This window comes from Puma concolor, chromosome D2 (genome assembly GCF_028749965.1).
Source record: "Puma concolor isolate L17-30 chromosome D2, mPumCon1.1.hap2, whole genome shotgun sequence".
Classification (NCBI taxonomy): Eukaryota; Metazoa; Chordata; class Mammalia; order Carnivora; family Felidae; genus Puma; species Puma concolor.
In genome coordinates, this window is record NC_141677.1 from 47,756,234 (window position 1) to 47,772,635 (window position 16,402).

General features: G+C 48.9%; 1 protein-coding gene across 6 annotated transcripts in view; it reads left to right on the plus strand.

Moving 5' to 3' along the window:
* Nucleotides 1-16,402, plus strand: part of WDFY4 (WDFY family member 4) — a 295,121-nt gene that overhangs the window by 253,804 nt on the left and 24,915 nt on the right. For all 6 annotated transcript variants that reach the window (XM_086680248.1, XM_086680247.1, XM_086680245.1 and 3 more), the window contains 4 exons: nucleotides 1,276-1,393; nucleotides 3,403-3,512; nucleotides 12,658-12,811; nucleotides 15,238-15,329. In XM_086680248.1, the coding sequence (XP_086536374.1) occupies nucleotides 1,276-1,393; nucleotides 3,403-3,512; nucleotides 12,658-12,811; nucleotides 15,238-15,329 (474 nt within the window). The remainder of the gene's footprint in view (nucleotides 1-1,275; nucleotides 1,394-3,402; nucleotides 3,513-12,657; nucleotides 12,812-15,237; nucleotides 15,330-16,402) is intronic.

A 16,402-nucleotide genomic window follows, 5' to 3' on the forward strand; every position in this document is an offset into this window, starting at 1 on the left:
GTAGTGTCTAAAGCACGGAGGGTGGCTGGGTCCTGGTTCAGGCAAGCCCTGGCCAGTCCTGCCTAGGGCTGTTTGGATGGCTGATAGCCAGGCTTTGGGAGAGGGAGCCTCAGTCTTTTATGACCTCCCATCCCCGCTTAAGACACTTAACACAAAACTTTTCTCACCAGCCATATGTTGCCTTTTATTTCCCTAATGATCCACTTGGGGCTGAGGTATTTCAGAAATGAAACATGCAAATCCCAGCTTTAACTCACATGTTGCAAAGTGGGGGTTTACGAGCTCCTTTTGTTTAGCCCCAAATTTTGATTACTTACCCATATTTAATAATTGGGAGGTTTCTCCTAAAAATCTGGATTTACACTATCTTTTGGAGAATCTGGAGATCTAGTGGCTATGAACCCCCATTCTGTCCTGGCAAAATCAGCAGTCGCTGGGCATGGGTCTCCACATGTGCCATCTATCTGTCATAGGGGTCTGAGAAGTGCCTGCTTCGCTTGGCCCTCCCCCCCCCCCCCCCCCCCCCCGCCCCCGGCTCTGTAGGTGTGAGATGGAGACTGGCCCTGCCTCCTTAGGGGGACTGCAGTGATTCACTGCTAGTGAAAAGGAAAGGAGGTTCAAAGAAACACTTTCTATAAGACATGCAAATCCTGGGGAATGCATAGTTCCTCTCCTAACACATAGAACACCTCTGCTGAAAGCAAACATCTCCAAGGACACCTAGCCTTAAAAACTTCAGGTCTCCACTGCTCTGTATTATATTCCCCGGGGCAGGAGAAGGGACGACATTTCACTGCCCGGAAGGGAGTGGGCTCTGGAAGAAATGAGGCCGTTCCTCACATCTCCTCTCCAGAGGACTTCTAACTTCCTAGAGAATACATTTGATTCTAAGGAAGGACTGTGAACTACGGAAGTATCCTGCTCTCCTGTGAGGGTTGGAGCCAAGAGCCTCATAGACAACAGGGATTCCTTTGAAAGTCTCTTTTCAGTCACTGGTGGCGATGTTCTGATTTGGGTCAACTTGGAACAGGTTCAGTGTGAACTCAATCTTCCCCTCCTCTTATTTTCCATCTCTCCCCTATTAAGTCTTTGTGGATCACTGGCTCTGGGGCCATAAAACCCCAGCACGCCTGCTAATCACCAGAGGGGGGCCAGACCAAACGACAATAAACCAATAAAGAGAACCATAAAACTAAAGAGCGTGGCTCCTGAAGTCTCGCTGGGTCACAAGAGGGTCTGAGGGGAGTTAACTCCAGCCACACATCTGCCTTCTAGACATTGAACTTGACGAATCCCAAGACTTTCCGCGATCTCTCAAGGCCCATGGGGGCTCAGACCAAGGAAAGGAAGCTGAAATTTATCCAGAGGTTTAAAGAAGTTGAGAAAACTGAAGGTGGGTAGATCCCAGCTTGACTTTTTTCTGCAGTGTTTTTCATCTGAATGCTTTGAAATGATCCTTGGTAACTATTTAGGCTGTCCCTTAGCCTGGAAACAATTATGTTAGGCTAGAGAACATCTCGAATCCACTGGCCTGCACCTGGGCTGTGTGGAAGAATCACCTGGGCCTGGGTGTGGGGAGTGTTAAAAATACTGATGTCTGGGCCCCAGCTCTAAAAATTCTGGTGAGGTGCAGCCAGGACTGAGAACTGCTGTGCTGAGAGCTGATACCTCCATACCCAGGGGCCAGCAGAGGCAGAGGGAGGTAGCATCCATTCAGCACTTTCTATATTCCTGGAACAGGCCAGCCTACGTGCAGAAATACAATGGCCCATTTCAAAGAGAAAGGAATTGAAACTTGGCGAGTTCAGGCAATGAGTTCAAGATCACACCTTCTAAATGGCAGAGCCTGTATCTAGGCTCCAGAACCTAGTTCCCAAACTTTGTTCATCTGCATATCACCTTTACAATTTTTAAAAAAAATTTTTAATGTTTATTTATTTTTGAGACAGAGACAGAGCATGAATGGGGGAGGGTCAGAGAGAGGGAAACACAGAATCCGAAGCAGGCTCCCGGCTCCGAGCTGTCAGCACAGAGCCCGACACGAGGCTCGAACTAACGGGCTGCGAGATCATGACCTGAGCCGAAGTCAGACGCTTAACGGACTGAGCCACCCAGGCGCCCCCACCTTTACAATTTTCGCCACATTCACATGCGTCTGGAACTCCTATTGCCTTAATTTTTTTCCTTAGATCTATTCACTTCTTAAACTTCAATGAATATGTATTTTTTAAGTTTATTTATTGAGACAGAGTGTGCGTGTATGTGTGTGTGTGTGTGTGTGTGTGTGTGTGTATCAGAGAGAGAGAGAGAGAATCCCAAACAGGCATAGAGCCCGATGCAGGGCTTGAACTCACCAACTGTGAGATTATGACCTAAGCTGAAATCAAGAGTTGGATGCTTAACTGACTGAGCCACCCAGGAGCCCTGAATGTATTTTAAAAATAAATTTTTCTACCATGCATTTGATGCTAGCTACATTGGTTTGGTCAAACGCTTTGCAATAAATGTGTAATTTAAAATAAGAAGCAGCCATCCAGGAACCATGACAAGTTCCCTTGGGACCCAGAGGTGGCATACTTTGGAAAGGCTTATGGCCCAGAGGCCCTGCTTTTAGTGAGCAATTCTCAGCAGGAGAGGGAGGCTCCTGCTGCATCCTGCACAGCCTGTGGAGGCCTGCCTGGGACCCCTGCTCCGCATGGGGCCGGCTCTCAGACTTGCTGGGGGCAGATGGGAGGATGTGGAAGGTTGGGCAAGCCCTTCTTGCCCTGCTGTTCCTCCGACTGCCAGGTGTTGTTGAGTTGTTTCCACAGAAGCAGGCCAGGAGAGTACTCTATCCCACTGGCTTTGGCCCCGTTCTCTCCCATCTCACTCTGGGTGTGCATTTGAGCTGCCCTTTGGGTTTGGGACCTGCAACCACCTCCAGACAACTGTGACTTAGGGAACTCCTGCTCAGCACAAGGGGGGGCTTCAGGCCAGGCCTGGGGCTAGAAGCAAGATGACTGCGCAGTCATTGTAGGGAGCTGGTTCAGGCCTTTGCTGGTTGTGCTGCTGGGATCGTAGGCTTTCTAGGTACCCCTTAAGTCAGAAGACCAAAGCACTGTCTCCCCATGAATCCTGACTACCGCCTTCCCAGAGCTTGGCTCTGCCCACATTCTTGAGAGTAGAACACTGAGGACTTGAGGGGTGCAGCTGAGGGTCTTGAATGTGCTTTTCACCATGGGTGGCTCCTGGCCAAATTATAATGACATCTGTGAGCAGAACCAAGGCTCCACTGGCCTGCGGGTGCTCTCTTGAGCAGGGCTTATGCTCGCTGCTCATGCCTGAGCACTGTAGAGCCTGTGTGTCTGCAGTCTGCCCCAGTCCAGGTGAGAAATCCATCCCAGGCATGTCCTTTCATTGCAGGAGACATGACCGTCCAGTGTCACTACTACACTCACTACTCCTCGGCCATCATTGTCGCCTCCTACCTGGTCCGGATGCCACCCTATACCCAGGCCTTCTGCTCTCTGCAGGTGAGTTCCTCTACTCCCCTACACACATGCACACGCACACACCTATATCTCACCGACTAAGAGCTGGGCTTGGGTGAAATAGGGATCTCCCTGGTACAAATCCAGTCTTCAGCCAGTGACTCCCACTTGATGCTGGCTCCAGGATTCTGGGCGGTCCAACCAAGGCAAGCTGCTCATTATCAGTGACACCTGCAATGTCTGCCCAATAGGCTTGCAAAAAGACTCTAAAAATAAGGAATGAGAGATATGGGCAAAAACATAGTTAACATAAGTAGGTTTTAGTGGAAAAGGAAGAGCAGAAAGCTTGAGGACTTCCTTGAAGGTAGGTGGTCAAAACTCAGAAAAATAAACACAAAGAAGGAAGACTGAAAAGAATATCACTGTGACATCAGAATGCAGACAGCTATGCTAAGTACAGGTTGAAAGGCTTAAAAGGACAAAGCATTTGAATAAAGAGTAGCTGAACCAGAGAGAAACTAACCAACTTACCCACCCATAAACTAATAGATCATTCATCATGCCAGCTTAGGGTTGCCAGACTCCACAAATAAAAATACAGGATGCCCAGGTAAATTCGAATTTCAGATAAAGTGACTCCTACTAAAAAAATTATTTGTTGTTTATCTGCAATTTAAATATATATCTGGGCCTCCTTGTGTTTTCCTTGGTGGCCCTGTACACCGTGAGGTGAGCAAGTCTGGCTCTCGGTGGGTGGTGCTGTCCAAGGCAGGTGGGATTGCTGGGACAGAGTCCTTTGCAGGCAGCTGAGAAGTTTATTTTCTCCCTTTCCCTTCTGACCTTATCACTGGGATCCTGCTTCCCAGGTTGTCCCAGGGGCACAGTTTTTGACTGGGGAGAGCCACTGGGTAGCCCAGCTGCAGCCAGCTGGCTCAGTCAACTCCAAAGTGAATGCAGCACACAGCCCAAGTGTAAAGCCTCACCTGCTCCGGGCCTTACAAGTGTCCTATGGAGAGGAAGGCTCGAGCCATGGTGGGCAGCAGGCCACTGAAAATGCACAGACTTACTCCTATAGCAAAGTTCATCAGAGAGAAACCACGAATATTCCAGGAACTGTGGTTTTTGGTCTGACCTCACCAACAAGGTCGCTCTTGTGCTCAGGTGACCTTGCCCCTGAGAGACCAAAGGCTACCTTGGGTCAGCACTAAATCTAACTCCTGAGCCCCGGGCAGGAACGGGTTAGGCAAGGTCAAGGTGATTTCTCCCATAAGGAGCAAAATCCCTCCTGTCTGGTTTCTTGGCTCAGTGTTCGTTCTCCTTAAAGGCATGGATTGTCTAGACATTGTATAACCTCCTCTCCCTGGAAATTCACTCAAAAATAATAAGTGTGCTTCCCCTGAGCCTTTCTCAGGCAACAAGCATTTTAAGTAAGTTTGGTTTGGAGAACAAACGGTCCCAGAGCTCTAGCCCATGCCAGGAATCCCATCCAGATGTTGCTCATTAATCCACAAGAAGCGATGATCACTGTCGATGATGATGGTGATGCATGCCCTTACGGCGTTCCCTCCAGGCAGTTCTGGATGCTTTAAAAGCTTTCTTTTGTCGCTTTAGCCTAATGCGCTAAATCCCCATCCCTACCTGTTACTAAGGGTCCTTTCAATGGAGAGGGGGCACAGTGAAATAGAAAAGGTGTCAGCTCTAAGGTTTATACACCAGCTCTACTGCTTAACAGATACAGAATCTTCTGCAAGTTATTTTACCCCTGAAAATGAGGGTTAATTATGCACAGCTCCCCGAGCAGTTGAGATTGAATAAGGAAATGGGGGTAAAGCCCCTAGCTCAGGGCCTGACACCACGTAGGTGATCAATCACTGTTACTTCCCTTCTTCTCCCTGCAATCAGCCAGATGTAGTGTGAGCAAGCCTGAACTTGTTCAAGCTGGTCCCCTCTGGGCTAAGCTAACTCAAGACAGTCTGGACCACATAGAAGCATTCGGAGATGGCATGAGCCAGGTGAAACAGGTGTGCTGCGAACCCACAAAGATACTGGGTTAAGACCACTTTGAAGTTAGTCACAACTAGTTTGACTTTTTTTAAAAAAAGGTTTTTTTTAATGTTCATTTATTTTTGAGGCAAGAGAGACAGAGCATGAACAGGGGAGGGACAGAGAGAGAGGGAGAAGCAGAATCCATAGCAGGCTCCAGGCTCTGAGCTGTCAGCACAGAGCCCGACGCGGGTCTCGAACACATCAATCGCGAGATCATGACCTGAACCAAAGTCAGGGCCTACTGAGCCACCCAGGTGCCCCTGGTTTGACCTTTTTAAAGCTGATTTGGTCCATTGGTGACCTGTTTGAGATGGTCTAAACCAGTGCAAGATAGAACCAATTTTATATGCTTTTGGGTGGCACACATGTAGCCATGTTAGTTTCAGCCCTTTGACTCTTGTGTTGAAGTCCGATCTGAATCCCGGTTTTTCCTGGTTCAAATCTATCTGTGGCATGTTGGCCCATGTGAGTTGAGATCATTTAGGTTCTCCATGTGTGCTACTTTTAACTGCCTCTTCTAGTGAGTCATAAGAAAAACCCACCATCTTCTGCTTTTTCCTTAGAATAAAAGATCAATTTTATCTCCCAAGGGAATGAGTGAAAGGCTACATCTGGGGGGGGGGGGGTGCACCTGGTTCTCCTTTGGGAATCTTAGGGCCTTCACAGACCTCCTTAGGAATGTTCTGGCATCTTCCTCAAGTCCAGCTCTTTCCTCTGGCCTACCCTGCCTCCTAGGGGCAGGCTCATTTCTTCTCAAGAGACCTTTGTTCCACCCCTGTGTAGTGACAAGTAAACGAGCCTGATCATATTCTCAGTGGCCTAGACCTCCATCCCCAGCATGGACCATGGGGTAGGGAAGACTACGAAAGGTAGAAAAGGTGCAGAATCCAGGCGCGATTCTTTATTTATCTGGAGGGCAGGGAACCGAGGATGTTGGACGTTTCCAGAGCCAGATGGACATACAAAAGTCAGTATGAGAAGGTGCATGCTTCCCCCTTATGCATTAGGCCAACTCTGCCTCTTCCTAGTAGCATGAATAAACCAGAGTGACTTGCTTGCCCCCTTGATGGCTTGGCGAGGGTAACGCCTCTGGTGTGGGGAGCCATGTGTCCATGCGCTGCCCCCAGTGCGGGCTGGTGCACTATCAAGGGGCAGATGCAGCGTGTTCCTTGGGCTCCGTGTCCTGCCCCTGAGCGGGGCTGTGGGCAGAGGGAAGGGCCCTCCCGCACAGCCTAGAACTGCCGTGCAGCGTATTCTGATCCCTGAGGGTGAGGGGTGCTTTGTTCCCTTCATGTTTACGTCTCACTGACTTTGGGCTGGCCTTGGAATCGATGCCTTCCTCACTGTTGCTGGTGTTTGGTTTTCTGCCTCAAACTCGGTATTCCAATGCTAGAGTCTTACAATCCAGAAAATATGGCAGATGGGCGGTGCCACAAGCCAGTTGTGTGCTGCTGACCCCACTCCCTTGCAGGTATGACGCCGCTGTCTGCCAGAGCTGGGGGCTTGGCTCCTGGGATGCTGTCATTCTCGGGCGCCTCACCCGCCTGGCGCCCGTGCCCGTGAGCCTCAGACAGTCGAGCAAGCGGGAGGCCACGCTGCCGCCAGGGCCGTGCCCTGTTCATGCCCTGACGAGAGTGCAGGTTGCGCCCGGGCCGAGATGAGGCCAGCCCGGGGAGGGCAGAGCAAGGCAGCCACGCCCCAGCGAGGGCACAGTGGCCCCGCTGCTGCTGCTGTTACATTTAATAAGAAACTGAAATAAAGTGCTGTGTTAATTAAGTCACAGCCCGTGTGAAGGCAGCTGTTACCAGCGGTGGGGAAGGGTTTTCTGAACCACCTGAGGCGAGATGGCTGGTGTTAGTGGAAGACATATGCTAACTGCAGAGAGAACAGAGAACCGCCCGGGAGCAACACCTGGGAACTCCGTGGGCGCAGGGCCGTGGGTCCGGGTGCACTTGTGTCCAAAACAAAGGTGTAATTATCATTATACTGACCTAACAAGGAGCATCAGAAAGGGCACATGTAATAGAGACAGGCAGACCTGGGGCAAAGTCCTGGCTCTAGAACTTTCTAATTGGTAGTGTTGAATAACTGAGCCTCTGTCCCCCACTCCTTTAAAATAACCTCTGACATGGTAGGTGCTAGCAATTAGGGGAGATACAGCGGGGGAACCGTTTGGCTGTTTCTTTTTCTTTTCTTTCTTTTTTTTTTTTTTTTTTTGATATTTATTTATTTAGAGAGAGGGCACAGGCGGGAGAGGAGCAGAGAAAGAGGGAAACACAGAATCCGAAGCAAGCTCCAGGCTCTGAGCTGTCAGCACAGAGCCCGATGCGGGGCTCGAACCCGCAAGCCGTGAGATCATGACCTGAGCTGAAGGTGGACGCTTAACTGACTGGGCCACCCGGGTGCCCCCCCATTTGGCTGTTTCTAAGTGCTTTGTATATGTCCACCCTCGTCCCTGTAAGAGTAGGCAGCAGGTTTTTCAAAATGCCTTTGTGGGTTTTCTTTATTGAGTAAAGAGCCACATCCTACAGGAAGAAAAGCTAATGGCTTCTCTGGGGTCAGCCCACCCGCAGTCAAGAGCAAGGCTGATGAGGCAGCCCGGCTGGTACACAGGCTTTCCAAATTCGCCGCCAGACCTATAGCTCAGCTCACTGAGTGGGGTGTTAGAGACTGGCATCTTCCTTTTTTTTGTTGTTGTTAAAGTTTATTTCTTTTTGAGAGAGAAAGAAGGAGAGCACAAGCAGGGGAGGGGCAGAGCGAGAGGGAGACACAGAATCTGAAGCAGGCTCCACATTGTCAGCACAGAGCCTGTCGTGGGGCTCGAACTCATGAACTGTGAGATCATGACCTAAGCCTGACCTGAGCATAAACTGAATGAGCCACCCAGGCACCCCAAGCCTGGCATTTTTCTGAAGCAGCCTGCAGAAGGTCAAGCCCAGCTCTCTCTCAACTGCACACATTCACCCCTGCATTTCTTTGGAGGTGGTGGTGTCTCCAAATTGCCCTGATGATATTCTTGCTCTTTTCCTCCTGCTCCTGTCCCAGGATCCCACCCCTCCTCACTTTCCCCCATATCCCACCTTCTGCTTCCAATAACTTTTACAGTCTTTTTCTTCTTCTTTTGAGCTCCTGGTTACCTTCCCCAAGCACACTGAGGTCAGGGCCCAAGCCCAGGATTGCTCCTTTGTTCCTAGTCTGTGAAGGGAGAGGGGCGTAGGGGTGGGGCTCTGTGGGCATCTCTTCCTGTGTCCCTGGCCCTGTGGGAGGCACCTCACACACACATACGCACACTTACACTCATGTGCTCACACATACATATCTTCACAACTATAACAGTCACCCAAGGTTGTGGAGAAGAGTGTGGTAGACATTACGACTTTGAAAAACTCACTGCTGTGGGGTGCCTGGGTGGTTCAGTCAGTTGTGTCCGACCCTTAATTTTGTCTTAGGTCATGATCCCAGGGTCATGGGATCGATCCCCACGTTGGCTTCCATTTGGGACATGGAGCCTATTTGGGATTCTCTCTCTCTCTCCATAATATAGATAAGATTAGATAAGATAAGATAAGATAAGATAAGATAAGATAAGATAAGATAAGATAAGATAAGATAAGATAAACTCACTGGTGTTCATAGTGTAAGTAATGCTGAAATTCCAGGCAAGTCTGCCTGGTTCCACAGCTAGGGTGCTCTCTTCACTTGCTGCACACTGCCCCTTTGATGGACAAAGGACAGCTGCTTAGATCAACTGATGTGCACACAGCATCCTGTAAGTGATTTGTTTACATGGGACACTTTTAAATTACTGGAAAGAACATCTGTCACGAGAATGGGTTGTCAGCCAGCTCATAAAACCAGTCCCATCATTTGGATGTGGCAGTGGGTTGATTTGGGTCAGTCCCATGGGAAAGGAAGAATAGACTTTCTATCACGTACAAATACCCGTGTGTAAGTATCCTTGAGTGCATGTAATTGCTGAACTTCCTGAGGGTGTTGGTCAAGAGTTGAATGGTTATTTTGCAACAGAGTTTCCCTGTGCAGACTGGAAAATTTAAGAATGTAGCTATTGAAATGCTTACCCTGGGACACAGGTGCACACAGACTTCCTGGTCTCACACACAAGGAACACTCCTTTCAAGACTGTTTCCAGTTTTAATAGACGTATCATAATCATGGACTTCTAATTTTAAATCATGTCCATTTCCAGCAGAAGTCCTTATTGTTCCTTTCTCTCCCCATTATTTTGTTTTCGATTTTGATTCGTCCTGGGTAGCAAAATTTTGCACCTCTTGACGTATTTTAATTGAGGAAAGATACCTAGGGTGATATTGTTTTTGAGCCCTTTAAATATTTAGAATATCTTTCTGGCATCTTCATGAAGGAGTGATATCAGTTGGACATAAAATCCAAAGCCTGTACCTTTTGCCTCCGAAACCTCCAGCCTTGGCTGCCTTGCCTTCTAGCTTTAAAGTCACATGGGAAAAGTCTTCTGCCAATGTTAGAGGCTGTTCCTTCATAGATAATTATAATCTTACTATTGTTTTTTTCAGTATGTTGGATACACATAGGATTCATTGTTCTTGATATTCAAGAGTATCTGCAGAATCGATTTAGGAGCAAATCTTAGCACAGTAATTCTCTCTCATCCTTTTGTTTCCATCCAATCTCTAGACTTAATTTTGTTGTGGTTTTATTTTATTTTGTTTTGGGCTTTCCTGATGGCGGCACTCTGTAGAACTTCATGGTGCCTCTCTGCCTCGCTGCTTCTCTCCCTTCCTTTTTGCTACCTTCTCTTCCTTTTCTCCTTCCTTCCTTTCCTGAAAACCTAGTCCTGGCTGGGACTCATTGCTGGAAGCCACCAGAGTTTGTATCAACCCACAGACTTATAGTACAAGAAACAAAGCAGCTGTACTTTTTCTTCTAGGGAATTTGGCATTTCTTTTGTATTGCACAGGGGAGAAAACCCATTAATTTTGAAACAAATGTATGCAAATGCATTTATTAATATAGGAAATAGGAAAATCAGTTATTGCTTCCTTTATAAATAATACAGGCTTAAGTTTTAAAGATATTACTTTTGCTAAAATGCATTAGACAGCTGTGAAAAAAATAACATTTTTCTTTGTGGTAATATCTTTAACCAGATTTGTAGCACTAACAATATTTCCTATGTATATATTATTTTTATTTAATACAGGTAATCTTTTTATTACCAAATCATATTGTTTCTCAGGAGATTACCATCAGCACTCATAAAAGCTGCAAAAGGAATACAGGAAGACGAGAAGGCATCAATCTCCTGCAGATGTTAAGACTCGGGCTGCAGATTAAATATACGAAGCTCTTAATATGTTTCAATGAGCGACTTGTTAGGTGCAGATTTATTTAAAAGCTCTCCCCCTATTTTGTTTCCATTTCAATTTGAATCTGATGGTGGGCACCATCCCCTAACGTCCACCAAGAGCAAAGTGACCTTGGAGAAAAGCCATGTCCTTAAGCTGCCCAGGTACTGTATTCAATTGCGACTCCAGGGGCAACTGGCTTTCTCGGTGTCCCTGTCCATGTGCAGAGAATGACCCATGGATCTCAATGGATCCTCAGGTATGACTCGGAAAACCAACCAGACCACCAAGATGCCCACGTGTGGCCTGCTTCAGGCATGTGGCAGACTGTCCCTTTGCAGAAGGAGCTGAGACCCCTTGCCCCACACGTCGTAGATCACGTTTGCCCCAGACCCAGGGATTCCCCCAATAAACTGGCACAAGGGCAAAGAAAGTATATCCTCTGGTGTTTGCATCCATGGGTTTGACCTGGTTCTGCCATTCATTGCTTTGATAGCCTTGGGAAAACCAGTAAACTTTCAGGAGTCTCAGTTTTCTGGTCTGCAAAATGGAAGTACAATTCCTTCCTCATACACCTGCTATGAAGATTAAGAACCATCCTCTCTGTTTGTATAAAGGACCTAACATAGAGTAGACTTGCCAAGAGAAAGCTTTGGCCCGTCTTTACCCTTCGTCCACTGCTGTAGCTGCTTACCCAAAAGCTTCCCTAGGTAAATGCTGACAAGAAACCTCAGCCTCTGAGAAGTGAAGGGAGCTGATGGGGGCACAGGAGGGCACCGGCCTTCTGGGTTCTACCCGTTTGTTCTTGGGCCACAAGAACTCTGTAGAAGTTGGCAGAAGGAGGAGGAGTTCTGGTTGAACAAAGGCCCAGCTTGATGGGGACAAGTGAACTATTCAATCCCAGGGAGGTGTTTTTGGGGTGACCCTAAACTTCAGGAGACACAAAGCCTGGACGTTCTTCCTCTTCCCAGCCCCAAGGCCACCTGGTAAATAGGGGTAACATCAACTAAAGAGATTTAATGATTCAGGTGAGAAGAGCAGGGAATCCAAGGAAAGAATTTGCTTTAAGTCTTCCTGGTCCAATGCTAGTTTCCAAGGCTGGGATGCATCAGGCCACCTGTGGAAATGGGCCTTCGAACCAGGGCTGGCCGTGGAGAGCATACAGACATCTTGACTTCACGGACCGGCTTCCTGTCTCTGGGAGGCTGGTGTGCCTCCAGCTCTTCATCCTCAGACCTGTTGTCTCTTGTCGGGCTGCTTTGTTAGATGTCAGCAGGGCCCTGACCTAGCCTGCTTTCTTCTGCTTCTCCTGGCCTTGGCCTTGCCTCTCTGCCCGGAACACTCTGCCGTCTTCTCTCTCACCAGGCTTGCAAACTCACCAGGGGTCAGCTCCTCCAGGAACCTTGGAATCCCCACATGGTATGGCTGGCCCCCTCTCTGGGGTGTAGTGGGGTGTTTGTATCCTGTCTGTGCCTGATTCAGAATGGGCCCTTTGCAAATGTGGGGAATGGGCAGATGAAAGACCCCAGTTTTCCTGTCTCTGATCTGAGCCCAGCTCTGGGGAAGCCTGTTGTGCAAGGGTCCGGAGAATGGCTGAGTGAATAGATGCACGACGAACCCATGGGACGCATGCAAGGATGGTTGAACAAACATGCATGAACGTGAAAGGAAAGAAAGCTCCCATGGCGGAACCTGTGCCTCAGTGGCAGAGCAGACGAGTGAGGCACACACAGGCGGTGCCCACACAGTCTGAGTTCTCACTGCACACCAGTGATCACGTTGGCCCCTTTTCCTCGCAGGGTGGAAGCTTTGATGTGGCAGACAGAATGTTCCACAGTGTACAGAACGCGTGGGAGTCGGCCTCCAGAGAGAACATGAGTGACGTCAGGGAGCTGACTCCAGAGTTCTTCTACCTCCCCGAGTTCCTAGTCAACTGCAATGCTGTGGAGTTCGGTGAGTGGAGGCCGGGGTGTGGCCAGGGTGGGCTGGGCAGTGCAGGGATCGCTCCCCTGAAGCTCATCAGTAATGACTAATTTCATCAATATCTTTGCTGAGCAACTAGACGAACAGGTCCTTCACCAGACCAGCGTGGTTGTTGTGAGGTCTCCCCTCCATGGCAGCACTCAAAGGCGAGGTGGGAACCAAGGAAGGACTCTGGGCCCCAGGCTGCTCTGAACCCTGGCCCACTCACGATCCTTCCTGTGGGGTGTCCCCAGGCCTCAGGCTACAGCGAGATGCCCTGCTAACAGCCAGTTCTAGCACTGCCCTACTACGTGACCTTGGGCAAGCCTCCACCCCTCTGTGTCCCTGTTTTCCTCTGTGGCCCACAAATGGGTTACCCTGGACTCCGTGAGTTGGACCCAGAGAAGCTGGGACTCCTGGGACGGATTTCTTGCTAGATGGCATGTAAGGGTGGTTGTATGGAGATGCTGGTGGCTTCTCCTCTTTCCTGTGCTTCGGGCCCCACCCCAGGATGAACTATGCCTTCTCACTTACTGGTTCAGAAGAGTAACAAAAATTTCAGGAAGCCCCAGCGAGCAGGCCCCCGGTGACTGTGTGTGTACCTTGGGAGAGCTCTGCTGCAGATATAAGGGTGACTTGTGGAAGGGGACGTGTGGTCAGAGCCCGGGGCAGGGGGTGGGCGACTCTCCCCACAGAGGAAAAATGATGGGGTCACTCCCCCTGTGGAGGGCACTCGCGAACTGTCACGAGCACACGCCTGTGCTCCGGAGGTCCCCTTCCTCGGACCCTCCTTCCTCCAAACAGCACACAGGGGCATGCACCTCGAGCCAGGGCAGGGGCGGATGCCGGGGGGCGGGGTGGGGGGGCGGTGGGCGAGGGCGAGATACGGCCACTGCCCTGGGTACTCACCTCTTCTGCTGTGTTTTGGGGCCAGAATACCTGTGGGGCATTGAAAACGTGCCCAGCCCAAGCCTACACTCAGCAAGTTGGACCCCGTGGGACTTGGTGGCCTGAGCAGTGTTCAGAGTCTCAGATGTCTCACCTGCATCTGGGATGAGACCCTGACAGACACGAAGGGCATTTCCCACAAGATGTGGGGAGGCCCACGAAAGGAGTCAGTCAGGGACGGAAGCCAGCCTGGGGTGAGGACAGTGCTCGAGGGACAGCACCACTCCTGCCCTGGAAAGGAAGATGAGGCTCTCTGCAGAGACGGACAGGAGCTCAGCTGCCAAAATGACACATGTGCCAATGACCAGGTGTCCTCAGGGAAGTCAGGAACAAGGGGCTGTTGAGCACCTACTGTATGCAGAAACTTTTTCAGGCATTGGGGATTTAGTTGGGCCTCCTGGGACAGATTGTCCTGAAGGTGTTTACATTCTGTACGGGGATGAAGGAAGGGATAGAAAATATAGACAAATAAGGAAGTGAAATACTGTCTGATGCTGAGAATTTTTACGAGGAAACGAGGTAGGAAAATGGTTCAAGAGTGACTCAGAGGGCCCCGTGTTATGCTGGGCCCCAGGAAGGACCGCCTGAGTTGATGACAGGTGAGCTGAGACTGATGGTAAGAAAAGCCACGTCAGGCACAAATCTGTAGGCCAGAGAGAGGAGGAGAAGGTTTTATTCTGGTTGCACTGTGAAGGCCCTGCAGGGTTTAAGCAAGACCATAACTAATGTTTACTGGGCGACCATCGTATGCCTGGAGTTTTTCTGAGCACATTGTGAGCATTTCTCTACCAGCCTTGGGTGGAGAGGGGGGAGGTTTGGTTACAGGTAGGAAAAGTGAGTCCCAAAGAGGTTAAGCAACACGCTCAAGGTTGTGCAGCTAATGGGTAGGAGAGAGACTTGGGCTTGGATCCAGACTCCTCTTTCTAATGTCTGGGGAAGCTGCCTCTAAAAAACCTTGCTGTCCTCACTTTAAAAATGGAGAGAAAATGCATAAATTATAACGTTAAATGAAGATTCAATAAGATGATGTGTGCCAAGCACCTAGCATAGTGCCCTGGAATAGTGAGGTGCTCAAAATACGATAGCTTTTACTGTTATTGTTATGATCTCCTTACTGTTTTAGCAATGGATAAAAAGCGCCCAGATGAAAAGGTACAGAGTAGCAGGAAGGAAGACATACAATGACGACACTACTGTCATTTTATAGGACTTGTGAATCACGCACAAACCTGTCTGGGAAGCAAGGAGGGTCTTATGGATGGCTGAGGTCTTGGAGACCAAGAAGGAATATTCCAAGCAGATAAGGGTGGGGACACACAGACAGAAGAAGCAGGAAGCAGTAAGGCCTGTGCAGGACTGATCTACGTGGAATCAGCAGTCCTGAACAGCACAGTGTGTGTATCCCCTGGTTGTTAGCCCAGTTCGGGCTCCCATTTACCCAAAGTCCTGTTGTTTCTCACCCCACTCAGGCTGCATGCAGGATGGCACAGCCCTGGGGGACGTGCAACTCCCTCCCTGGGCTGATGGAGACCCTCGGAAATTCATCAGCCTGCACAGACAGGTGAGTTGACCAGGGTCACACCAGAACCCCTGGAATCCTGAATAAAGACCACAGTATCCTCTCAATCTCCACGGAGGCTTTCTTTGCAAGCAGGGGGCTAATGACAAGCACTTCTGGGGCTCTTAGGTCTAGAGAGCTCAAAGAATGTGCTAGGCTCCATGCTCCAGGTTAACAGGAAAAAGCTTGTGTTCTGGGCTCTGGAGCAGGGAACGATGGAAAAGGAGTACAAGAGAACATTTAGAATTGATGTAAAGGTCCTATATCTTGGTTATGGTGGTAGTTACATGATTGAATGCATTTGTCAGAACACATTGAGCGGTCTGTATAAAACGGGTGAAATTTATTGCGGGTAAATTGTACCTAAAAAGAAAAAAAGAATCTGTGGTGGGCCGGACTGGTAACAACAAAGCCACACCTTTTCCTCTCTCCTTCTCCCTTGGCCAAGAGAAAGTTCTTCCCTGGTTTATCCTTGCCTCCGGAAATTTAGTAATGGTAGTCATCTATCCCACAAGTCACTGGTCTTGCGTAGTTGGACCAGAAATGAACTTGACCTTTAGGTGGCAGCAGCCCTCTGCTAAGATGTTCTCAGAAAAGTTATTGGCTTGGAGGGAGTGAGCAGGTTCACTCTACAGGCCCGACTGCAGATGCTAATAGTCTAGTGGGGAGACAGCTTGATTAAATAACCACACGAATAAGAGGGAAATTATAACTTCACAAAGTGCTACACAGGATAGACATTAAGTGCCATCAGATGTAGATTAGAGGTGTGACCCAGGGGAACTGGGTGGTAACAACAAGGGGGAGACCTCTTTTGGTGGAGTAAAGATTAAATTAGAGTGGGTTAGGATGTTAACGATCAATGTCATTGAAAACATCAGAGTAGGAATCTCTGAAAATCTTTTACTCCATAAAAGCAATAAGAATCATGGCAAAGATTGTCACAACAAACTTTTCAGAACCTTTGAAATTAACCAGAAGCTTGGAAAGATCAGGAGAGTATTCCTTTGAGGAGAAAAATGACTGAATCTTTGTAAGAATAGCAAGCTTTGGATGTTTTAACTTAACACTATTCT